Source organism: Taeniopygia guttata, chromosome 4A (genome assembly GCF_048771995.1).
Source record: "Taeniopygia guttata chromosome 4A, bTaeGut7.mat, whole genome shotgun sequence".
NCBI lineage: Eukaryota > Metazoa > Chordata > Aves > Passeriformes > Estrildidae > Taeniopygia > Taeniopygia guttata.
This window is the reverse complement of record NC_133029.1, coordinates 18,979,705-19,004,354: the sequence shown is the minus strand read 5'-3', so window position 1 is coordinate 19,004,354 and position 24,650 is coordinate 18,979,705. Positions and strand designations below refer to the sequence as shown.

The window sequence follows — 24,650 nt, the reverse complement described above, 5'->3', positions numbered from 1 at the left end:
GAAGAGAGGTTAAAATGCCTGGCTGTGTCTCCCCTGCCTTGGAAGCAGGGAAAAACACATCAATACTGCTCTGAATCTGGCTCCCCACTGCAAACCAGAGAGCAACATGCCCTGATGAAAGCTAAGAAAAAACACAGGAGTTTAGCTGAACAATTTCGACATAAAACATCTTGCACTTGGGATAAATTGAACAGCACTTTAGCAACTGTGCATAATGGCAGGTGTAATGTGCAAGGTTAAAAGGCCAATCAAGTAAAAGACCAGAAAAAAAAGTAAAATAAAATAGTGGAGAACTCAGACAGGCCTGATATCTCTGGCAAAACAGTTCCAGCCTTGGTGCTTCATCACAATCCTGACAGCAAATCCAAGGAGAGAAACAAGTAGGGCCTGCTCCTTTTACTTTTTATTACATTTCTGCTGCTGCCTCTTTGTGAACTCCAGGATATTGCATATACTTTTGATCTTTATACCATCACCACATTAACACGCAGTGTAATTCACCTCTATGTCCTGACCCTGGAGTAACAGAGAAACTGTTGTCCTGGGTTCATGGCTCAGCTAGTTTCAAAGTAATTTATATAATTAATAATTCACATACATCATTTTGTGAGCAGCAGGTAGAGCACATGCCCCAGGAATGGGGCTCATTTTGCAGGAAAACTTATGCATGGCTGGTTTGCCTACTATATAGGCTCAAGGAATATACTGGGAACTTAAGGACACGAGAGGTATTCTTATCCTCAACACTGTCATATTTATACAGAAAACAATGATAGTTGTTGCATAACATGTATTTTCAGTATGAAAGTAGTTCTGGCAGCTATCTGCACTTTAGGGAACAATAAGAATTACCTTAAGGACCTCTGCTCACCCAGAGGCAAACAGCCCAGGTACAAAGCCCTGTTCCTACGGCCAGGCTACCTACAGGAACCAGAAAACTGAAGAGGTAACTAAGGAGAGAAATGGAGCAAAACAGGAAAACTCAGTCACACTCAAGACAGCATACCTGTCAGCTTCCATTTCTGGCCCTGTGTCCTGACATTTCCCAGATGTTAAGGAAACTTTCCTGTCTGACCTTTCAGGTGCCACTCCTGGGGTGACAGTGGCACCACCACAGACTGTCACTGCTCAGACTGAAGCCCCTTTGCAGTGGCAGTTCCAGTGACCCAGTGGGTCCCCACCTGGCTCCCTGCACACCCCACACTTACACAGAAGTCCTCACTGGCTCATGGCACAGTAACACAAATCCAGCTGGAGCTGGTGCTTCCAGGGAGGAAGCCTGAACAAAGGAATCCCTTAGCTTTTATACTCTCGCAGTTTTTGTGTAATCTGGGGTTCTCCTGCTGAACCATCAGCTCCTGCTGTGTCTGAGTGCCCAGTCACCTGGCCAGTAGCACAGGTGCCTGTCCCAGCAGGTGCAGAAGAGAAGGCTGCACTCTGCTAAGTGCACAGTACTTGCAGAGTGCTGCAGTGCTGAGCTACACTGGCACTCTGCAACATTCAGCTGACACCTGTTGCGTCGCGGTCAGCCCCTCTCACCGCGACACCCCGAGCGCGGCGCGCTGGGCGGCGAGGGAAGAGAACGGGCGGCCGATCACCCTGGGAAGCTCTGCAGTCCCAGCTGTTGGCGCGGGGACAGATGGAGGCAACACGGGACTTGGGGGTGAACAGGACGGATTTATTCAGTGAGTCCCAAGACCCTCCGGGGTGGGCAAACAAAGGTTTTATACAAGAACTTAGGAGGAGGGGTATAGGAACAGTAACTAATAGGGGAATAGCAAGGGAGGAGTTTGGGGCAGGACTAACATATCATAAACTTATCAGGGAAAACAAGGGAGTGGAGTAACACAAAGTAACCAATAGGGTGTTGAGCCTCACTAAATAGACAGGGACTGTCCTGGGGAAAGGGGCGGGGAAAGGGAGGATTGACATCTTGGAGAGAGGGGGGGGCTAGGAATGAGCTAGGGAAGATTAACAACTGAGGAAGGGAAGAGATAGTGGGGGGGGGCGGGTATGAACAGACACTGAAAGAATAAAAAACACGCCACCGCAGACACCTTTTTCTGGCTCATCTGGATTTTCATGCTCACATCAGCGCTGTGAGAAGAAAAAAGAACGACAGCACTTGAAAAGGAGGACTGTATCAAGAAGAGTCATGATAAGTGATCATGGGGAAGGAACACAGTACTGTGTGACAAGCAGAGCCCAGTGATCAGACTAAGATACCAAAATGTACTGATCTCATTGGTTTCAGTGACTAAGAAATTCATACTGTTCTTAAGTGCATTTTCTCTGAACTTTAGGTGTTTAAACAGATTTAAAGATCAGATGCTTGGTCATTTGCTGGCACATAAATCCCAGCTAATGCCTGCATCCTGAACAGTTACTTCAAGTGCAAAAGTGAATCATGACCATCTGCCCATTGCAGCAGGGTCCTTGGCTGTACCTGCCAGTATCACTCTTCCCAAAAAGCCACCCTCTGGCACTGCAGCTCCCACATGGACATGCCACAGGCAGTAGCTTGTACTCCCAAGAAGGTCCCTGCAGTCCCCAGAGATTGCCTGCACTTTGTTTAATTACATGTTGCTGAGGCTTATCTCACCTGAATTCTTTATCATAGAATGGTTTGGGTTGTAAACATCATAGATGTTTGGATCATCTTGCTCCAACTCTCAGAAAGAACCACACACAGAATTGGGTTAAGACACCAGACTCCAGAACAGAAAAATTGCCTGGTAAGGTCTTCAACACAGCAGTACCCTACCACAAAACCTATTCCCAGTTCAGAGATCCTTTCATTGAAACTCTTCAATCTTAAGGCACTGTGATTATTTTCAAGAATTATGAGTTAGATCCCCAATGTGATGATGCTCCATGAATCAAAATGATTGCCTCTCTCAAAGTTGCTAACAAATGCTCAGAGTACACAGCAGCACACAATCAACTAGAGTTGGACTGCACAAGAATCCATCTGAGCCTGCAGCAAGTGCTGTCCTGTGTTCTCAGTTTGGCTCAGAGTTCCTTCTCCTGCCCCTGCAGCCTGGGGTGCCAGTCAGACTATCTCGTTCTTACACTTTTCCCCAGAAACCTTTTCTTTCCTGCATGAAGGCCACTCCGGCGTTTTGGAGAACAGTTTCATTCTTTTCTTTCTCCAGCAGCATTAGCTGGGACACACAGATATCAGTGTTTAGCAGTGCCTTCCCCCAGGGCCAGCCTGCTGCTTCCAGTGGCACAACACATCCACACACAGGGATGGCACAGGAAGGTAAATGAAGACTTTTAAATTTTTGTGAGAAAACTTTCAAATACCTCTGCAATTACTCAGACATATTTCTTTCAGAAAAAGCCACATCAGCCTATTAGAGACTGGGGGGGGGGGGGGGGGGGGGAGGGGAAATAACTATATATAGTATTGGCTTTATTTTAAATCCTGTGTTTCTTAACTGATTAAAAACTGAGCTGAGCAAATATACTGCTTAGTGTGAATGAATTTAAATGGTTTCATCCTGGTAATTTCCAGGCAAGTGCAATCAAGTAATAATACAAGCAATAATGCATGCTGCTCCTTGAAGTATAGAAGTTCTGGATAAGAAAAAATTTCATTTCATCATTAAGAGCAAATGCTTTCTCAAAGTCATCAGTATGATCTGCCTTTTGGTGCGAAGTATCTCAGTCTGATTTTTTAAGACCCTGGCACCTTTCCAAGATTACTTATATTTCTTTCTAGTTACAGACATCTTAAATTTTCTACTCATGTTTGTTTTGAGGGCTTCTATTCAAGTAGAGTGGTCTCAGGTTATTACAACTTCCTTCAAACAGGGGCTTGAGTCATTGATTTTATTGCTTAATGATGAATTGAAAAATTAAATAACCCAAGAAAAAAACTTTTGTCAATACTTGAGATGTTGGCACCTCCCTCTGGTAGTGATAGATTAGCCTGGAATCTATTATTTGTTCATGAATAGCCTATTACTGTAAAAGAATGCATTATAAGTATTTCTGTTCATTGTTGACTTTCACCACGAGAAGTGTTATTTATTTTGCTAGAATCTACAGGAGTTTCTCTTGTGCCATCTGGCAACCTCATTTGCATGTTTCACATTGATTATAGAAGCACCATTAAGTCTCCTCAACACAATACTTTATTTTTGTTATCAGAGACTGTTTTCCTTCTGATCACCAGCAGTAAATCCATATTCTTCCCAGCTAAACATCATTTCACATTCCATTTAATCTCAGATGAGTTCCTTCCCATATACTCAGAATACAATTTAGGATGCAGATGTCAGGGATTTTTAGGGCCCTGGCTTTCAAGCACATACACCGCTTCATTCACAAAAGTCAAAACCAACTACTTGACAGATGTGAGGTGCCTGCTGCACAGGGAATCCACACAGGATCCACACCACACACTTCAAGAGGTAGAAAGGGAAATTTATTTCATTCACTGGCACCACACATTGGCAAAAAGTCCCTTGACTTGGAACACCACCAGGAATGGCCCATGCTCTTATACCAAAAAAAAAAAAAAAAAAAAACCAAACCAGCACCCACCTTTGTTCAGGACAATCCCACCTGCTCTCCTCAAAGATTCCCCATAGTCCATAAAAGGGATAAGCAGGCACTTATCTAAAGGGAACAGGAAAGGACAGCCCTAGAACTTCCACACAAGACATTGGGATATGAAATTAAAGAGCCAGAAAGAGCCATCTGGGTTACCAGTCCCCTGCCATTTAGGGAGCTACTCTAAATGCTTCATCCCTCTGTAACTGAATGTAGCCACATTCCTGAAGTGACAAAATCACCTAATTGAGCATTTTCAGTCAGGCTGTTACCTGCCACCTCTGCTTAAGTCACAACAGATTTAGAGCAAGTTTGGGTTTTGTGTGTTTGTGTTTTGGCATTTGGTGGGGGTGTTTGTTTTGTCATGTGTTTACATGTGTTTTACAGAAACAGAAAGTATAACACTTATCTAGGCTTCACACAACAGAAAAAAAAAATCTTCAGAAAAAAGTAATTAGAATATTTCACAGAAATATTAATGGTCACATAACCTACCTCTGTTAAACAAGTGACTAACACCCAAAGAGGCCCACTTAGAAATTAACATAATATAAAACACCTACATAATGCGCACAAAGTAGTTAAATATACGTTATTACTTAAGTAAATCTTCTAAACTGCTGACTGCTGTATGTTCATTAGCCAAGAGCCTCAATGAGAAGGGTATTTTAACTTGGGCAAACACCCCCAACACGCGAGTGCCACACAGCTCCACCTGGACACAAGGCTCCGACAACACCCATCTAAGCTTTGCATTTTTATTCCTGATATTTTATCACACAACTAAACCTCCCAGCAAACCTTCAGTCACTGCTGCATCCCTGTTGTTCATTTCAGATTCATCCTGAATGTATTCCCCTATATTCTCCCTACCAATTTTTATTTGTTTTGCCAACCAGCATGTTGCTTTCTTCCATGCCAGACTTCATATCTAAGGACTGTCTTAATACATGCAGTACTTGCTCTACTTCTGTATAACCCTGCAGAACCCACAAACAAAGCGTGACAGTGACAAAACAGCCGAAGTGCCAAGACATGCGCTCCATGCTGAGCTAGGCATGTTCTCAGCTCCTCACAGCCATCTGTCAGTAACTGCACCTGACAAGGCAAGCAAGCGCAAGTACCTGAGGCAGCAATCACCTTCCTCCCATAGCTGTACATATCCTACAGCTCTAATGAAATGAGGTACAAGCTGTGGTGGGAGCCTCAGTGACAACTGCAGGTTATGAGTGGCATTTTTCATCTCAACAACCATTTCAGCCATTGAAGGTCCTCTCAGGGCTTGCTGTGTAACACTTTTTTTCCCAGGTGTGCTTCTTTTCCTCACAGTTCCAGAGTTCAGGATTTCAGGCAACAAACCCTCCCATTTCAGCATCACCCTGCAGTGATCAAGAAGGGAGATCACCCTCTGCATCAGCTTTGCAAATTCCAAACCCATCACGCCTTTGTAAGGCACAGACCAGCCCAGTTCTGCCAAAGAAGAACAGAAATTCTTACGGGCACTCAAGCACCTTCTTCAGATAAGGTAAGCTCCAGGAAGAGCCAGTAGATCTCTGTGTAAGTACCTTATCCAGAAAATACTACACAGGTTCTCAGTCTACAGGTTCTCAGTGAGTATTAGTGCATGTGTGCTGCAACACAGGACACAAGAACTACAAGTCTGGTTTTATTTCCCAATGCAAAATACATTCTGTTCCAGACACAGGATCAAATACTTACTTGGGTTTTGGAGCAAAATCCAAAACAGCTTGGAAAAACAGCATAAAAGGGTTATTTTATCACAAGCTACATTGTGAGGGAAAGCAGTTGGCACATTTTTAAGTACACAAGCTGTAACTGCATGAATTTGAATTATAATGAAGCTGGGGAAAAAAGGACTAAAGACACACATATACTGTTTTAAGTACACTACTTTCAAAGTAACTATTTAACTAGTCTTAATAACATCTGAATCTGTGAAGTTTTTACTGACTCAAAAGCAAAACTATCTAGAATCATGATATTATTATTCTATCATTATTTCAAATCACTAATTAAAACTTCACAGGAACAAGCTAGTGGGGTCCCAGAAAACCAGCTACCAAAAAAAAAAAAAAAAAAAACCAGGTTTCTACTGTATTTTCTAGTGGCAGCTCTTCATCAGAACAGCTCGGACACAATGTCAAACCTCTCCATGCTGTGAACCTTTACACCTGAAAAAGCAGCAAGGATCTCTTGCAGTGCAGTTTTTAGAGGATACAAACCATAAGAGGTTAAACTTGAAAATGCTATCCTCAAAACTGCACAAACATCTTCAGCTGCCTAAGGCAGTCACCTTTGCCCCTCAAAATAAGTATTTTAACCATAAATATAGAATATTGAAAACCACAGGCAGTCAAAAGCTAAGCCCCAGAGATACCGATTACACAGTAACTCTGAGAAAATATAAAGAAAAATAATACAAATGCAGACCACTAGTTAGAAATCCCTCACAACCCTTTGCACTAGTTAAAGGGTCGGAAGAAAATTCACATGGTAGTAACTAAAAGAGAGCCATTACAGAAAATCACAGTAGGCATCTATAACAGTTAAATAAGAAAATGCATGCTAGACAGTAATAAACCCTTTCTTCCTCAAGAACTGTAATATTTTACCTTTATTAAATAAATCAGAAGAGCCTGTACTTAAAGATACTTACATACAATACTTAGAAAATTCTTTAAGCAGGTACAAGACAATAAATCATAAATGAAAACAGCAAGAAAATTATATGTAAAGTAGATAAATAACATTTAACTATTCTAGACCCAAAATGTTACCTTTATAAATTCTTTATAAAACAACTAGCTCTCTTTTAGCAACACTACATACTGACTTCACTATGACACAGCTACACCACCAAACACCTAAGGATATACAAATCCCACAACTCCACCACATTACTGACCACTCCCTAGCCAGGACCCTTATATAAACCCAGCCTTAGCACAGTTCTGGAGGCTGCTCCTGTACATTTGGCAATGGCAAACAGCTGCTGCTTCCATACAGTACAGGGTGGGAAACAAGAAGTTGCTTCTGCCTGGTAAGTGGAGCTGTTTTAGGCCTTTTCTTTATCTGGGGAGCTTCTTTTTCTGGTTGTTTTTGGGGTTTTTTTTCTGTTTTAGTATTAAATTTAGTTGTTTGCAGTTACTATAAAGCACAGAATGTAGCTACATGTGTGAGAAATGGGCTTTTATAGAAGTACCTAATATAATTAGTTGCTTCTTGAAAGGCTACAGGACGGGCTCTAATAGCTCTGCAAAGCTGTCTAATAGTAACAGCTTATAGGTATTAGGAGAAAAAGCACAGTAGCACTGCAAGTACAGTGGGAGTATTAATGACTGCAGCACACTGTGACTCACAGAACTGTTGCTTACCCTCAAATGAGCTTGCTGAGAACAAGAAAGTGATAGTAAAATAAGTGTGCAAGAGGGCTTTCTTCTCTGTGAATTGATTTACAGAAAGGATGAAATCCCATGAGTGGTAAGTCTCATAGGGGATCTGAAGGGACACTCCTTGAGTAAGGACTGACCTCAGCCAGGGTCTGTGGTAATACTTTAATGCAAAGCAAGAAACTAAGGTATTCTGCAGCTTGGGTGGTATCCTAGCAGGTTATAGTTTGAGAGTTGAACTCTTTGTCAAGGACTTCATCTCATTTTTTATACAAATGCTGCTGCAGGGTTTTATTCTATCTGGACAGCTACAAGGTCCCCACTAATGCTGTAACAAAGTTTGTGGCTTCACAGTAACATCAGCGATTGGTAATGACTTCATGGTAGGCTTATGAAACCATAAGGACAGAAAGGCAGCTCAAGCAACAAATCAATTTTGTGTTCCACAGCATGACCTAACACAGTGATCTTGCACTGCTTTTACATGCTGAATGCAGGGGAAATGCTGTTCTACAGTAACTATAACTCTGAGCAGAAATTAGATGTGTGGCAGGAGCAAACACTCCACAGTAAAGGCTTATCCCAGTGCATAAAATAACTCTTAAGACATACCCAAAAATAACGGTATGTCTTAAAAGTTAGTAAGTAAGCAAGCATTAAAAGCCGTAACTACAAATATGTTTGTAGTAGAGCAATGGCAGCAAATGGCACATAAGCTGTTTTAATGACAAAGTAAATATCATATATTTTCCTGGAAAAAGAACCCACAAATATTGATCAGAAAGTAACATAGACTGCTGGTTCCATGCAGAGCAGGTAAAACCAGATCTACAGAATATCTGTGTTGTCACATTCAGTAATTTATGCCTACAATTTAACTCCTAGTAAAGTCAATTGTCTCTATAAAGGAAGTGGACTTACCAGAAAAAATAGTTATTCTGTAATTAAATGAGTTTATTTCCTTTGTGTAGATTACACAAAGATATGCAGTTAAAATGCAAAATTGTATGCGAGTATACCCTGTGAGCATACCTTCTGCTGCATCCTAAATTCAAGATTTGCTTTCAGCTTGTTATTGTGTGACTTCAGTTAAGTATGCAATAAGGCAATTAGGAAATAACAAATGATAAACATCTTCAAATTCTAAACTAGTTCAAGTTCCAAAAAGAAAGAGCTACATATGAACAAAACCAAATAGCCTTGAAATCATGAATGAAGCATGGCATGTGTTATAAGACATAACTATCAGGATCTGATGACTAATTTTTTCTTTTAATGAAAGCAGAAGTTGCCTGTTTGATTTTTTTTTTGTTGTTGTTGTTTTTCTCTTTAGACGTGGCATGACACTGTGCCTAAAAAATTATTTCTGAACTATATTTTGTAGTATAAAACTGACTGGCCATATTAACTGCTGCTTATCGTGACAAGAAGGATTTGGGAATGCTGGGGGATGAGAGGCTGGACAGGACCCAGCCATGTGCACTCACAGTCCAGAAAGCCAAGAGTGTCCTGGGCTGCAGCCAAAGCCCTGTGGGCAGCAGGGGAAGGAGGGAGGGGATTCTGCCCCTCTGCTCCACTCTGACCCCACCTGCAGTGCTGCCTCCAGCTCTGGGGTCCCCAGCACAGGAAGGACATGGACCTGTTGGAGCGAGTCCAGAGGAGGCCATGAAGGTGATCAGAGGGATGGAACAGCTCTTCTAGGAGGAAAGGCTGAGAGAATTGGGATTGTTCAGCCAAGAAGCCATCTGGGTGACCTTATTGTGGCTTTCCAGTACCTGAAGGGGGTCCACAAGAAACATGGAGAGGGACTTTTCACAAGATCCTGGAGTGCCTGGACCAGGGTAAATGGCTTCAGACTGAAAGACAGCTGGTTTGGATTAGATGTCAGGAAGAATTTCTTCACTATGAGGGTGCTGAGGCACTAGCAGGTTGCCCAGAGAAGCTGTGGCTGCCCCATCCCTGGAAGAACTTGTCAGGTTAGATGGGGCTCTGAGCAACCTGGTCTAGTGGAAGGTGTCCCTGCCCCTGGCAGGAGAGTTGGAACTGAATGGTCTTTAAGGTCAATTCCAACTCAGGCCATTCTATGACCTACTGTGGTCTTGTGTTCTCTGTACCTTAATAAATCTCTATAAACACTTGTGAGGTGTTGGATTCCTACCAAAACAGCCAAGTTTAGCCTCCAGTGAGGCTAAACACTGCACTGGTACAATGCCCAAGCTGAGATCTGCTGTTACTGTGCAGCTTGAACTCTTAACACTCCTTAGCATTTGATCCTCAGGGTTCCTATCACTCATCTCAATTACAACAGTTAGTGATTTGCACTCCTGAAAATCTGCTCCATGCTGTTTTCAAGTACACAAGAAATTAAACCTTTAAGGACCACCCGTGAAAAGTTTGGGTCAAGTGATTTGCCTTGTATCATACAAACTCTGTGGTAAAGAGCTGAAATAAGTACAGTCATCCACAGAGGTTTCTTCCTCAAGATAAATAATACTCTCACAATCTGCATTCCTGATCTCCTTAACTAACCCCATTTCTGGAGGGAAAAAAAAATCTGATTCAAAGCTTGTTCACCACAGACTTTAATTCTTTACAAGCTCCTGGCCTTTAGGAAACAAATTATAGAGACCACTGCCATGTTCGTAAACCCTCCCCTTAAGCAGGCAGTTTATTGTCTGATTAGTTATTTCAAACAACTTAATTTCTTAATGTGCCCATGCAGGACAGCTTCAATATGTAGCAAAATCTATATTACTACAGATTGACTTTAGATTAATGATGGAGATCATTGCCTTGGTCTATCAGTTTATATAGGTCTGCTATTAGCTGAGGTGGAAGCACAGTCTGTGTCACTGGCTTTTTAGGTGTTAAAAGCAGACAAATGGTGAAACTGAGTTTTGTTGTCTATTACAAGCTGAAAGAGTGTGAAATAATGTTACACAAACCTGCATTGCCTTCACCTTTTATTCTTGGTCCTATAGGAGATTATGTGAAGGGAAAACAATCCCTAAAACAGTCCATCTTTAAAAAGAGTATTTCTTGTAGACTGTGTGCAGTATAGTGAAAAACAGAAGTAACTTAAATAATTGCTTGCCTTTTCTTCCTGAAAAAACTCGACTGTGACCAGTTCAGTGGACAAACAGGAACCTAACAGCAAGCTAATAAGTCACTCACATATGCTAAAAATACCTGTTCTACTCACCAAGTTTAGAGTCTAGGAAGATAACTTCATCTGCACTGTTATACGCCAACATAATTTTCTCTGCTTATTTAGACCATTCCTTGTGTTTTTATCACTTTGCTGTAATCTAAAAGAACACTCAGAGATGCACCTTCTCAAGTGAAGGCAGGACACAAACTCTATTTACATCAGTGCAACACTTGATGTTGTACCTGAGCTTATTCTACTGTGTTGACAGGAAAATAATTTTCTTTTTTCCAACGAATTCTGATGCCTCTGACTTTGTAGTGAGATGGGTAGAGCTAAACCAGCTTGATTATACACTCTGGTTGTTAAGCTTTAACTGTTCATCTGCGACTCGGCTCCTGGAGATCAGTCTTAGCTGGCAGGGAAGTGGATGTCGAGGATGCCCCGATGCGGGGCTCGGTGTCACGCTCCCAAGCTGAGCTCTGTCCTCTGGGTATCAAATCTGAGCTCGGCTCTGCGCTTTGGGTGGCACCCCCGAGCTCGGGCCTGTCCCTTGGGTGGCACCCCCGAGCTCGGGCCTGTCCCTTGGGCAGGCCCAGCCTGGGGCGCTCCCGCAGCAGCAGCCGGGCCGCGCTCGCCGCCTGGCGGCCAGGCAGCGGCAGTGCCCGCCGGCTCGGGCTGCCGGCCCTCACAGCCACCGCCACGAGGCCGCTGCCCCGGCTCGGCGGGGCTGCCTCCCGTGGGGGATCAGGACGCGGCTCCGCTCGGCCCCAGCGCCGCTCCCGTCCCCTCCGCCCCCGGCGGTCCCCGGGGATGGGGCTCCCTCCGTAGCGCCGGACGGGAACAGGTCGGCTCCCCTAAGAAATGGGCTCGCTCCCGGCGCGGTCAGACGGTGGCCAGACCCCCGAGGAGCCGCCTGTCCCGCTGCTCTGTCTGCTCGGGGTGCCTCTTCCATAGGCTTTGCCTCATACCACTAAAATCCACAGCTTTTTCAGCTGTGCTCTGCTGCAACCTCCCTCCCTCCAGTACCTCCTTGGTCTCTTTATTCACGTTCGGTTCTCCCCTACACGCTGCATAAGGTGTTCCTTGGCTTAAGCTCACTACTTCATCTCAACACCTGCAATCCAATCCCTGAGAGTCAACCTTCCACCCCATAAAATGGGCTCTCTGCATCCCAGAGACTTTCTTGGGGCGCAGGTCAGCTGGGAAGGCTCCTGCCCACAGCCATAGCAGCGCGGCTGGTCTGTGTCAGAGTCGGCAGAGCACACGGATGCAGGATGTGAACCTCCCTGCCAAACTGCTTACATCTGACAAAATCTGGACGTGCAGGGCTGCCTGCTTGTCTGGGGGGGGGGGGGGGGGTATTCCTGGCCATTGCAATGCTTTCAGCTTACTCCTTTGGATGCACAGCAATGGGTGCTCCTGCACAAACCCTCCTGCAGTGCCCCAGACGCTACACTGTTAAGGCCTTAATCAGCACATTCCATGGAGCTGCTCAAGGAGTTGTGCCGAAGCTGTTAACAGTAGTGTTGAACAAGATCAGCTGAGCACTTGAGGCTTCTACCTAAAGTGGCTGTTACTGTGTCATTGCAGAATGCCATCACCTCCCCGTAAATCAGCTTTCGCAGGTCTTTTGCAAGTGGCAGATCAGAGGGGTCTCCCGAGATCACAGGCAATGACGGATCAATTCAGTGACGCAGAAAAGCGTGAGTGCCCATCGTGCACCCCGGAGCAGAGGGTGGGGTGGGGGGGACACAGCTGTGCTATGCCACAGGGAGAGAGGGAGGAGATGGAAGGCATCAGCCCGTCCATCTTCAGGTGGCATCGGGCCTGTCTGGAGCCTCCTTTCATCTTCTGCTTTAGCAAAGTTCAGATGTACTCGTTCGGAAGGACTTCTCTCAGAACTGAAGGCAAGAAAAGCCCTTTTACTTCTGTGCTTCTGCCTTCAAAGCATGTCCCGGTGTGTCCGCCGGGCCAGCCGAGGCGACCTGGGATGTGTCTGTTCGAGCTTCCTCTGCTGTGAAGGGAAAAGTCCCCTTTTGTCCGAGGGGCTCCCACAGCCCCTCTCTCAAAGGGGCGGCGATGCACGAAGCTCTGCCTCCATCTCCCGGGAGCTCTCCCTGGAGTCTCCGTCTGCCTGGACGTGGCCTGCCTGCAAACTCCTTTGCGCTGCGACGCGTGACGGCCCCGGGGCCCCTTCCCCCTCTCCCCGCGGCTGCCTCGGGCCGGCGGGGCCCGCCCTGACCCCAGCCCGGCCCCCCGCCCCGCTCGCAGTCCGCCCGCCTCTGCCGGCCTGCACGGACCTGCCGGGCAGGGCACACCCAGCAGGGTGTGAGCGCCGCGGGAGCCGAGTGCTGGCACGCGTGGGCCCGGGGAGAGCCCAGCCCCGCGCTCACCTGGCCCGGCTGCGGGAGCCCGACGTCCGCGGGAAGCAGGTATTTGGTGCCGGGGTGGCTGCCCCGGCCGTGGGGATGCTGTCCTGCGCCGCCAGGGCTGGCAGGGCGGCACGGGAAGGGGTGATGATCCCGGCTCTGCGGGAAGCTGTGAGGGGAAGGAAGGGGGTTGCCCGTGTTGTTCCCATGCTCTGGAGAGCAGGAACAGGGAGCCCAGGACTGGCTGCCCGGGCATGAGACTGAGAGTGGGGGATCTGTGCTAGGCTGTGCCGCTCTTGCTGTTTTGGGGTCACCCTATGCCCCGTGCTGAGCCCATGTTCTATTCTCCGTCCTACGAGGAAAGGGAACAGTGGGGTTAGGCACCAGCTTCTGCTGACCTGCCCGGTGGCACACAGCCTGGGCTGGCTCAGCTCGGCTCCTCCAGGACAAGGGGATCTTGATCTGCATATGGCCACCAGGTTGTCCTGTGCGAGTAACCCTGGGGCACAGAGGTCTTTGTGAGGCTACCAGCACACGCTGCCCTGTCGGGTGACTGTGGCAATGGGTTTGTCACCCGTTCAGATTCCCTGTGCCTCACACACTAGGGCTGTGAGCATGCTGCGGGGGTTGTTTGGTGGGGGTTAAAGAAGGGGTCCTTCCAGCTGTGATGGAGCCCCAGCTCCCACTCTGCTGCTCTCGCACTGGAGCCTGGAGCAGAAGCTGAGCAGGGTCTGGCATGTGCCTAACCCGCTCTGTCTGGGATGTGTGCCCTGCGCAGAGGTGTTGTGCCATAACCACTAATGCTACTGCTGCAGTCACACTCTGAGCTGGAGAACAGGGTAGCATCTCCCCTCCAAACCCTCCAGACAGCACCATTGGGGCAGATTTGTGACCAGTTTTGTGCCACTCTCTGCCAAGCTCCAGTCTTGGCAGCAACAGTCCCTTAGAGCAGCTGAGCTGCAGCTGGTGCCCACAGCCACTCCTCCTGTATTGTGAACCCTGCGAGGGAGCCTGCCAGGAGCTGCTGACACCAGTGCTCTGCCCACGTGAGCAGTGATAGGGGACAGGGTGACTCCAGGTGAAGGCTGGCTGAGCCCACTGGTCCCTGGTGGAAGTGGTGACTATTTCTGGTGACAGCAGGGGTATGAGCCTGCAACCAGAGCCCCTGGGCATCAGGAAGGGAAATACCTGCACCCATGGATTCCTGTACTTGTGTTAAGGCTGATTCCCTCAGTGCCATCACTGAGTAGGTCACAGCTGCTGATCTGGTGCCTAGAAGGTGGAGGGGGCAGCAGATGTGGGGCTCTGTTGTGCTGCTCATCATCCTCTGTGCCTTGGCTGGCTGGACCTGCTGAGGGCAGCCCCTGGACATACCCCAGCCTGCAGAAGCTGCCTGGCCCGTGATAGGGTCCTGCTCATGGGGTGCTGCCTGGCTGTGTGTGACCCTGTGCTCAGGGTCAGGCAGGCTCTGCCCCCCAGCCCTGGAGACTCCCATGGAGTGGTACTTAGGAGCAAGGTGCCAGGCTGGGGTGCTGCCCTGTTACAGGGGCATAGCAGGCTGACATTGGCCCCAGCTAGGGAATGGCAGAGCTGCTCTGGTCTGGCTGGCTGAGCCAGGGAGGGACTGGGCTAGCTCTGCTCCCTCTCTCCGCAGCCCAGATTGGAATGGGACACAGCTCTATGAGGCACACCATTGCCTCCGACATTGGAGAGGATGTGGCTGGGAGGATGTGGTCAGCTGCCTCTCATGCCTGGCGCAGTGGTCACAGTGAAATGAGAGCCGGGCTTAATCTGCAGGGTGATAGTGTTGCATAGTGTGCCTGGCCTGTTGGGGAGGTTGGGGTGAGGAGGAGCAGCTCCACAGCAGCACAAGCTATAGTAAAGATGGGATTTCACCAGATGGATTGAGGAAGACCTTGTTTTGGGCTCACTGCTTCTTCCAGCCAAGCACCAGTCACAGCAAAGCATCCTGGCTCTCTCGCCTTGCCAGCATGGGGAACTCAGTGGTGGCCCTGCCTCCAGCCTGGATCTCTGAGACTGTAGAAATGGGCTTCCCCACAAGTACTTAGACCAAAGCCATCCGGCACCTGCTCAACTGCAGCTCCTTCAACCACACTTGGGATTCCTTGGTGTGCAGGTTGAGCTAAGGGGCTGCCAGGATGGTCCTGCATCAGCAAGGACCTGGACTTAGGGATAAGAACAGGAAATTCCCAGGTCATGGCATGGCACTGGACAGTCCTTGCAGGTAGGGAAGCCTGGGTGCAATGTTGCTGTCAAGCTGACTGGCTAGGCTGCTTGCCCCTGGACCCTGCACAGTGGTCCTGGCTCCCAGGCAGAGGGCTGAACCCTGGGCAGAGGAGCGGGCCCTGCTCCCTGCCAGCTCCAGGCTTGTTCCAGCTTGTTGGGTGAAGGGTCCCAGCATAGCCTGCTGAACAAGTTGGGCTGCACCCTGTGCTGCTTCTTCCCCTGGCACCAGGCCTTGCCTAGGGACACAATCAGCAGCCCCACTATATCCCAGCACCCTGGGCCACCTGCCAGGGTGCCTGGACATAAAATGCTTCAGTGCTCCATCCACATGGGGTGGAGCCAGTATGTTGGGAGGTTTGTGCCAACACACTGTGTGTATCCCCACAGGACAGCTGACCTTTGCTCTGGGACACTCTGCTGCTATGGCAGATCCCCCTGGTTGCTGCTCTACCTGTGCCACCTGCCTGCTCTGCCCCTACAGCTGCCAGTGGGTCACTGCCAAGAAGGAGAAGAGGAAGGACCTGAGAACCACCAAGGTGATACCTGAGTGACGCTGAGCTGGGGCTTGCCAGCCCCTTTGTGGAGTCCCAGACTGGTGGCTGGGGTGGGGAAGGGCTCTGTCTGGGATGCTCAGCCAAAACACTGAGCTGCTGACCTCTTGCTGCTGCTCCTGCCTCCCAGGCCTGAGCCCCAGGAAAGCTGGGGTGCTAACTGGCACCCTCACCACCCAGGAACTGCCCTAGCCTGGAGCAGTGAGAGGGTGAGCTATGTTCCTGCTGGGTGACAAGAAGGGTAAAGCAGCATTAGTGTGCATCTGCAGTGGCCCTTGCACGTGCCTGGGGCAGAGCAGAGCCCTAGGGCTGAGCTGGCAAGCAGGTCCTGGGGCACCTGGCCAGGCACGTTGAAGACACAGTTCCTGGGCTAGGTGTGGCCCCACCAGGAGGGTGTCCCCAGCAATTTGTAACGTGGGAGTGGTGAGGCCCTGGGATTCTCTGAGGTCTCCAACTCCCATGGGAGTGGCTCTGCTGCTGCTTGTCCTGTCTTGCCTGGAATGTACAAATAAGTCTGGGTTGCTATGTGTCCCTCTGGCACCTGTGGCACCCCTCACACACGTGGGACTAGTGGCTGTGGACAGTGCAGCTGGACCCAGTCTGCAAACTAACCACTACCAGGGCAGTTCTGAGGCCCTGCACTGCTCTCTGCCCAGCTCATGGATCATGCTCACTGCTCCTCCTTATGTCCAAAGTCCCAGCTTGTTCCCATGGAGTGCTGCATGGGAAAGGAGGCAGTCTTGACACAGGGGCTATTCTCCCCAGCCTGGCATAGGCAGATTTTTAGTTTGTTGTAGGACATGCTGATCCATCTTTCTGTAGCGTGGATCCAGCCAAGGCTAGCTCTGGTCCCTCTCCATGGCAGCTCAGTGCCTGGACCCCTGGGCCTGCTGTGATGCCCTGTGCTCCCTGCTGCTGGCTGGGTGATACCCAGGGGTCTCAGAAACCTGCCTGGAGGCTAGGTGCCCTGAGGGTACGTGTATAACTTTCATCTCTGGCTTTCAGTATGACTGCAGCTGGTTCCTTTTCCTCTTCTGCGTCTTCCTCTTCACACTGGTGTGGCTCTACTTCGCTATCATCATCCTCAATGATTTCCACAACTTCAGCGAGTGAGTAGGATCTACATCCAGCCTTGTTCCCCACATCACCCTTGCCCTTCTGACCTTCCCCTTTGCTGGCAGATTCATCTTCAGGCAGAGGAAGCTGTGGCTAGACTGGTCCCTGGTCCTGCTCATAGCTACAGCTGTGCTGATCAGCTACTCGTCTGTGCTGCTGGTGAGCCCTCCTGATCCTGCTGGGCGGGGGGGAATGGGTTTGTGCTGAGCACAGGCTGCCCTGTGCCGGAAAGAGCCTGCAGCATCTGGAGCTGGGTCAGCCTGAGTATGGCCAGTGCCCCTGCCCGTGCCAGGGGGCCTGAGCTTCTGTGACTGAGTCCCGTGCCCTGTGAGGGGTGAGGTGTGGGGTACAGCCCAGTTCTAACAGCTCCTTGCTCTTGCAGGTCCTCGCTTTGTGCTTGCAGCTCTGTGGCCAGCCCTTGAAGCTACACTGGGTGCACAAGGTGAGAGTCTGGAGGTGCAGGGAGAGGTGCCTTCCCTGGCTGTCCTTGCACCTTCAGAAGCTGGGACCAGCCTACTGGGCCTGTGTATGGCTGCTGTGACCCCACTAAGCAGCTCTGTGTCTCTGCTGACCAGTTGTCAGTTCCTCAGCCACATGTCTCTGGGATGGGAATATTCCCACTGCTCAAAGTATGGAGCACAGAGCTCAGCTGCAAACCCAGATGGGGAAAGTGGGATATCAGGGCTTGGAGGGGTTCATAAGGAAGGGATGAGGAGTCTGCCTGGACTGCAAGATGCTGTGTGCTCCCCTAACTGCCCTGTGCATGCTCCACAGATATTGCTGATCCTAACTGCCCTGGTGGTGGCTGCAGCCTTCACCGGGCTGGGAATAAAGTGGGCGGAGGAGTGGAAAAGTGCACGTATCTCCCTGCAGGTGAGTCACCTCGATAGCAGGGACTCCCCCGCTGTACCCAGAGCCTGGCCTGTGGGCTTGAGATTAAGGATGCTGGCTGAAGGCCCTAGCATGGCTGTGTGCACTGGGGGTGAATTCCCTGCCCTTGACTTCTGCTGCCTGGTCAGGCAAGGTGCTCCTTCTACCCCTGCAGTCCTGCCTGGAGCAGCTGCCACCAGGCTGATGAATGCTGGCTGGACTAGAGCAGGGAGTCTGTTCTCTCCCCCAGGAGCCTGTCCCTCCCTCCCTGGCACAGTGGATCTTCCAGCAGTAGTGGCTGCAGGGGCAGATTCCTGGCATTGGGGCATATGTATTTTGGGGACAGGCGCTGGTGCTGGCTGACACCCTGTTTTTTTTGCCTCCCCAGGCAACAGGTCCCTTCCTGCACATTGGAGCTGTGGGTGGAATGACGCTCCTTGCCTGGCCCTTGGCCAGCTTCATCTACCACACCCGCAATACAGGTAATCGCCCTCCGAGCTCTTCACTTGTCACCTTGGCTGGTGCCCTGCTTCCTGCCACCCTGCAGCTGAGCAGCACTGTTGGCAGAGTGGTACTTGGGGAGCATCAGTGCAATCGTGGGAACAGGTCTCCAGTGCTGTAGTAATGCCTGCTCTTGGTTGCTTCTCACGACCAGCCCTTGTTGCAGCTTCAGCCCTCCCTGCTTTGCAGCTGAAGGAGGGCTACAGGTGGCAGAGTACTGCAGAAGTGCTGAGTTAGGCAAGGGCATGTAGCAGGACAAGAATAAATCCGCAGTGTTCCTGAGGCTGAAGGTGCAATGTTTGACCTAGGGCAATGACAGGTTAATGCCAGGTGAAGCAGCCTTGGCTTATTCCTAGTGACCTGCAAAATACTTCCTCTGTACCTCATTCCCACTAACTTCTGTCTGTGCCTGCAGGTCTTAGGGTGTTTGTGCTGCTTGTATACTGTGCAGCGATGATTGCACTATACCTGGCTCCCTTGGGAATCACCTCCCCTTGCATCATGGAGGAGAACCAGCTGCCCCCCAAGCCAGCCCTAGTTGGCCATCGAGGAGCACCCATGGTGAGTGACCAGCACCCTGGCAGTGCTCAAGGTGGATAGAGCAGGCTGCTCCACTAGGAAAAGTCAGATCCGTGTGGCCACAGGCCTGGACAAGCTCTGGCCAGCCCAGAACAGTGGTATCCCCACAGCAGCCAGGGCAGCTCCGGAGGCTGGGTGGTGAGGAGGGGATGTAGCAGCAGCAGGACAAAGCTTCTTCCTAAGCGCTGCTGGACCAGGAACATGCGACTCCCAGCAGAAAGCCTGGCTGTGTAGTGTGGGCTGGGGAGCAGGGATGAGTCCTTTTCCACCTCCCACTACATCCAGGTCACACCAGGCTCATTGTGGTTGCCCTAGAACCAGGCCAAGCTGCTGGTGCATCCAGGCAGGATGAGTGCCCCCTGCCCCATCCTGCCCATGCTCTCTGCACTAACACTATTCCTTTTTCCAGCTGGCCCCTGAGAACACCCTCATGTCACTGCACAAGGCAGTGGACTGTGATGTGCAAGTCTTTGAGACAGACGTCATGGTGAGGTAAAGGGGCTCAGAGGGAGGAAGGGGTCTGTGTCTCCTGGGATGTCACCTCCCACAGGGGGCATTCTGGAAGACACCTGGAGGACTGATAGAGCCTGCATTTGGAGACAGCCCTGTTCAAAGGGCTCTGCCACTCCCACCTTCCCAGTATGGACAGCTTGGTGTCCCAATGATCTGGGGGAGGTACTGGGTTTCTGTCCTCCCCATGCAGATTACCTTTTGGGAAGGGAGGCTCAATCAGGGAAGGGGTACTGCTTGGAAAACAGACCCTGGCTCCAGTTCCTCTCATGTAATCCTGTTATTTGGACAGGTGTTTCTGAGAGCAAGGAACTACTTGGTTGGTGGCTTGGTCTTTAGGTGCACATTTTTGTGTAAAGGGCCACAAGTAGAATAAGGATGAGGGTTACTCTGGCAGGTGGCTGGGAGGGGGTAGAAATGCTAAGGCAGGGATAGGAGACAAACAGCTTACAACATATGGCTTTCCTCTGTGTTCTTTTGCCAGTGCTGATGGGGTCCCATTCCTCATGCATGACGAGGAACTCACCAGGACCACCAACGTGCAGGCTGTGTTCCCTGAGAGGGCTGCCCTGAACAGCACTGCCTTCAACTGGACAGACCTCCAGCAGCTGGATGCTGGCAGCTGGTTTCTGGAGGTCTGGAATGTCCTTAGGGTGGTTGGTTTTTTGAGTGAAGCATTAGCCCTGCCCTGGTCTTAGCAGACACATGGACAGGGTCCAGAAGCCTGCACAAATCCCTTGGGTGCAGTTAGGCCCCAAGCTGCGGTTTGTTCTGACTCCTCAGCTGAGTCATGGAGGAGGCTGCTTTGAGAGGGGATGTCTCATATTTGCTCTGAGCTGCACAACCTGCCTGGGCTTGAAGGCAGCTGTGGCCAGACTCTTCCCAAAAGGTGACTAACTACTGCTGAGCAGCTTTAAATGCCCACAGGTGTTGGGGCTTCTTGAATTCTGCTATTAGTGGGGAGAAGGGTGCAGGTCCATGGATGTGCATAGGGAGGTTCCCTGTGCCTGTCTGCACTGGAGAGCATGTGGAGAGACGAGTGTCACAAACTGAGAATCAGAGACTGGGAGTCCCCCAGGCACCAGTTTGGGATGTGGAAGCTGACAGGTGGTCTGCCTGTGATGACTGCCCCCATCTCACCCTTGCAGCGGAGGCCATTTCCCACTGTGCAGAGTCTTTCTCCTGGAGATCGCAAGGAGGCAGCTGAACAGAGGATCCCATCCCTGGAACAGGCTCTAGAGGCAGCCAAGCAGAGCAACATCTCCATCATGTTTGACCTTCGGCCTGAGAACCACAGTGACTACCAGAACTTTGTCAATGTCACCCTAGGAGTGATTTTACAGTCAGGCATCCCGCTGCAGCAGGTGAGCTGGTCACCTCCCCACCCCTGCCAGGCCTTGCTGTCACACCCCTGCTGTGGTGGGAGACGCCCTGCCAGCTGCACTGACCATCCCTGACACCCCATACACCCCATCCCCATACGTAATCCCTGCTGGGCAGCCCTGCCCAGGTGTGGGGTTTTCTGCTGGGAGAAGTTGCCAATAATTAGGGTTTAATGCCTATGGCTTCAGACCCCTCCAAATACTTTGGTTTCCCAGCACTGGCCAGCCTGGTGTGTAAGCAATGACTCAGGCAAGGGAGGAGCATGAGCAGTATTCCAGCATGAGCAGGAATACAATGCTGAGGCTTTCACCTCCCCACACTCCACCACACATCTCCCTGCAGCTCTTGGACTCCTGCTGAACTCTCCTGTGTTCCTTTATGCTTCATCCAACCCCTGCAGCACAGGATATGTGCTGCCTCAGGGAACAAATCAGCACTCAAATCACGTTTCTTGGCCTTTTGGGAATGCAGAGCAGGAGGGGACATAAAAATGACTTCTTCTATAGTGGTGATCCAAGGTGCATTCTTGCTGCAGAGCTGGGGATAAATGAATTCACTTCTTGAGCCATTCAAGAACCCAAAGAGGACTTAACTGTTGTAGATTTCTTAAGCTAGAACTGCTTTCTCCCTTCAGTGGGACCTCTGCTTACTTTCTGGCTGGGGCAAGCTCTTAGGAGACTGTCCTGGCTGAGATCCTCATGGAAGAGCTGAGTGTGGAGACTGGGGGCAGGAAGCAGCTGTCTAAGCAGGCCATGTGGGCCTGGACCTGTGAGGGAATATTGGAAGAGAGTCCACTCTCTGGAGCAGCTCTCCTCTGCACATGCTCTCTGGCTCTCACCTAGGTCCTCTGGCTTCCAGATGGGTTCAGGGAAGATGTCAAACAGCAGGCCCCAGGTGTCCAGCATGTCTATGGCCGGAAGAAATCTGAGAATGAGAAGGAGGCAGTACTGCACATCAATCTTCCCTACCAGGACATGAGCTCTGAGGAGATCAGGTGAAAACGCTTTGTCCAAGTGCCTGGGAGCTGTGAGGGTCTCAGGACTGTCCCAGGGGAGGCAGCAGAGGTGAGGGTGCTGAGTACTGGTGTGCTTCTGGGAAGAGCTGGGAGTGTGCCTTGTGAACAAGTGTCCCTATCAGCCGGGGCTGGTGCAGAGGATGCAACTGGCTGCAGTCCTCTGCCCTGCCAGCAAATCTGCCCTCAGTCTGGATCTCCAGATAGTTGTTCCATGTGGCTGCAAATGCTGGATCATATCCCAAGTATACAGCCCCCTCTGGCTGTGCAGAGTGTGGTGGTGCCCTGCTGTCTGCTACTCTGATCATGGCTGTCCCCATGCAGGCAGTACCGCCGGGAGAACATCTCTGTCAACTTGTATGTGGTGAACCAGCCCTGGCTCTTCTCCGTGCTGTGGTGTTCAGGGGTGAGCTCTGTCACCACCAACGCCTGCCAGGTGCTGAAGGAGATGAAACACCCCATCTGGCTGCTGGTAAGTGACCCCTCCATCCTTCACCCTGCCCACAGCCCTGTGTCCTAGACACTTGTGGGTCCCTTTCTGCAGCAGCCCTGTGCAGCTGCCTGGAGGGTGACTTCTGCTCACTGCTGTACTGGCATGGGAGCATGCGACCCTGTAGGAGGAACTGGTGGCACAGCACACCACCCCAACTGGCGTTCAGTGGCTTGTCTCGTTGCCTTGCAGCCAAGCAGCACATACTTCATGATCTGGATCGTTGTAGACTGCGTTTCCTTCCTTATCATCATCTGGGCTTTTGTCTTGATGAAGTAGGTCGGATCCCTTTCCCCTCCCGAGGCAGGTCTGTTGGGGGAGGTTGCAGTGTGCCCTGGGTGGCTGATGCAGACCCAAACCTGCTGCCACTCCTCTCTGGACTCAGATCCTGGGGGGGTCCTCTCGTGTCTGGCTAAGTAAGACAGAAGAGTGTGGGGGCAGCTTTTATCTCCAAGCTGCAGCTAAAAGTCTGCCCGGACCCTGCCTCAGGTTGCTGGATGCCTTGCTAACCCACTCTGCACCCCAGGGCTTGGTGGGTTGAAGCTGGGAGGTCCTGGTCCTGCTCCTTTTTTCCAGTGCTGCGGGCACTGAGAGCAGTTCCCTCTGGGACTGAGGGGCCTCACGGCCTCCAGCTGGCAGCTCAGAGGAGGGAATGGTGAGACCAGACTTGCATGCTAACATCGATCCTATTCCATCTCCTAGGAAATGTTCCCACAGAACACGGCCAGCGGGTGAGTGCACACGGAAGGGGAGCTTCCCTCTGTTGGAGCCAGGCTCTGCCTGTGGGACTCTCCCTGACAGGCAGGCAGCTTTCTCCAGCCAAACGTGATGGAATGGTTTGGCATGGCTGGGGGAGGGAAGGAAATCCCAGCCCAGGGAGTTTCTCCGGTCCTGCCCTTAACAAGCAGCCATGTGGGACAGCACTAGGGAATCCCACATTTCCCGAATATCCTCAAACCTGCTTTTCAGGCTACTTTGCCTGTTGATGCGGGATGGCGGCTGCCCACAATGACTGTTTTTTTCTCTGTTTCCTCAGAGTCTGAGACAGACGTGCTGCTCACAAAGATCAACAGCTTGATGCAAGAGTGACGCCTGTGTCAGCTGTGGGGAAGGGCAGCCAGAGCCCTGCACAGCTCAAGCAGGGAGCACTCCTCAGGCCAGCTGCAAGGCTCCTTTCCTTCGAGCCTCACTTCTACTGTGGTGTTCCTGGTTCCTTTCATGGTGCACAGCTGCCCTCATCTGAAAAGACTTGGAACTGAGTTTTCATTGCCCAACTGGTAGCAAGGAACTAAAGCTTTGCAGGGGTGGCCTAGGGGCAGAATATTTATCCAGCAGTACTGGAGCTGAGACCTCTCCTATGAGGTTTGGACAGGAGCAGGGATTTGGGTCATTCTTTGGTGGAGGGGAAGGGCTGTCTCTGCCTGTTGTCAGCAGCTCTGCAGCCAGGGATGAGACACCTGGCTTAAGGGCTGTTCCCCTGGGGGCTGCCCTGTCCCATGGCTTGAGGAATAGGAAGGGAATAGGGTGGATGTGGATGTGGAGTGGCTTTTCAAAAGACAAGGGGAATGCCGAGCTCTTCACCCTCTCATCCTGGACACAAATCCTGTCCCTGCTGCTGCTGGCTTCATCTTCACAGGACAGGGTCCTGGCACTCCATGCAGCAGTTAATGCCTGTTGCTCGGGAAAGAAAAGGATCAGGACTGGGGGTGGTGGGTGTCAGGGTCTGGCAGGACCGTGCTCACGCTCCTGCTGCTGCTCACGTTGCAGCAGGGCCTTGAGCAAGTAGATGGGTATCGTGTCGGTTTGACTTGCTGTCTTTTTGTCAATAAAGCAGAGGAGCGGCAGACAGATCTCGAAGGGGTGCGGCGGGCACGCCTGCGTCCTCCCTTCCGCACCTT

General features: G+C 50.5%; 1 protein-coding gene across 7 annotated transcripts; it reads left to right on the top strand.

The window, feature by feature from the left end:
• Window positions 1-5,681: 5,681 nt before the first annotated feature.
• Window positions 5,682-24,596, top strand: GDPD2 (glycerophosphodiester phosphodiesterase domain containing 2). 7 transcript variants are annotated; one of them, XM_072929305.1, is made up of 16 exons: window positions 5,682-6,088; window positions 16,128-16,276; window positions 17,297-17,400; window positions 17,473-17,566; window positions 17,790-17,849; window positions 18,182-18,280; window positions 18,666-18,759; window positions 19,194-19,339; window positions 19,767-19,849; window positions 20,352-20,502; window positions 21,016-21,231; window positions 22,093-22,244; window positions 22,587-22,734; window positions 22,945-23,027; window positions 23,455-23,553; window positions 23,789-24,596. In XM_072929305.1, exons 2-16 carry the CDS (start codon window positions 16,163-16,165, stop codon window positions 23,793-23,795), a joined length of 1,650 nt encoding a protein of 549 aa, XP_072785406.1. In that variant the 5' UTR covers window positions 5,682-6,088; window positions 16,128-16,162; the 3' UTR covers window positions 23,796-24,596. The 7 variants fall into 7 exon arrangements, with proteins under 7 accessions (XP_072785406.1, XP_072785405.1, XP_030128877.4 ...); XM_072929304.1 differs by lacking the exon at window positions 5,682-6,088 and adding an exon at window positions 7,535-7,624; XM_030273017.4 differs by lacking the exon at window positions 5,682-6,088 and adding an exon at window positions 12,782-12,827 and having other exon boundaries at window positions 23,455-23,483.
• The last annotated feature ends 54 nt before the right edge of the window (window positions 24,597-24,650 follow it).

Coding starts and splice junctions, on each gene's coding strand:
- GDPD2 (XM_072929302.1), top strand. CDS start 12,797: ATGACGGATCAATTCAGTGACGCAGAAAAGC. Junction 12,828..16,127: donor ATTCAGTGACGCAGAAAAGC/GTGAGTGCCCAT, acceptor GTATCCCCACAG/GACAGCTGACCTTTGCTCTG. Junction 22,245..22,586: donor ATGAGCTCTGAGGAGATCAG/GTGAAAACGCTT, acceptor GTCCCCATGCAG/GCAGTACCGCCGGGAGAACA.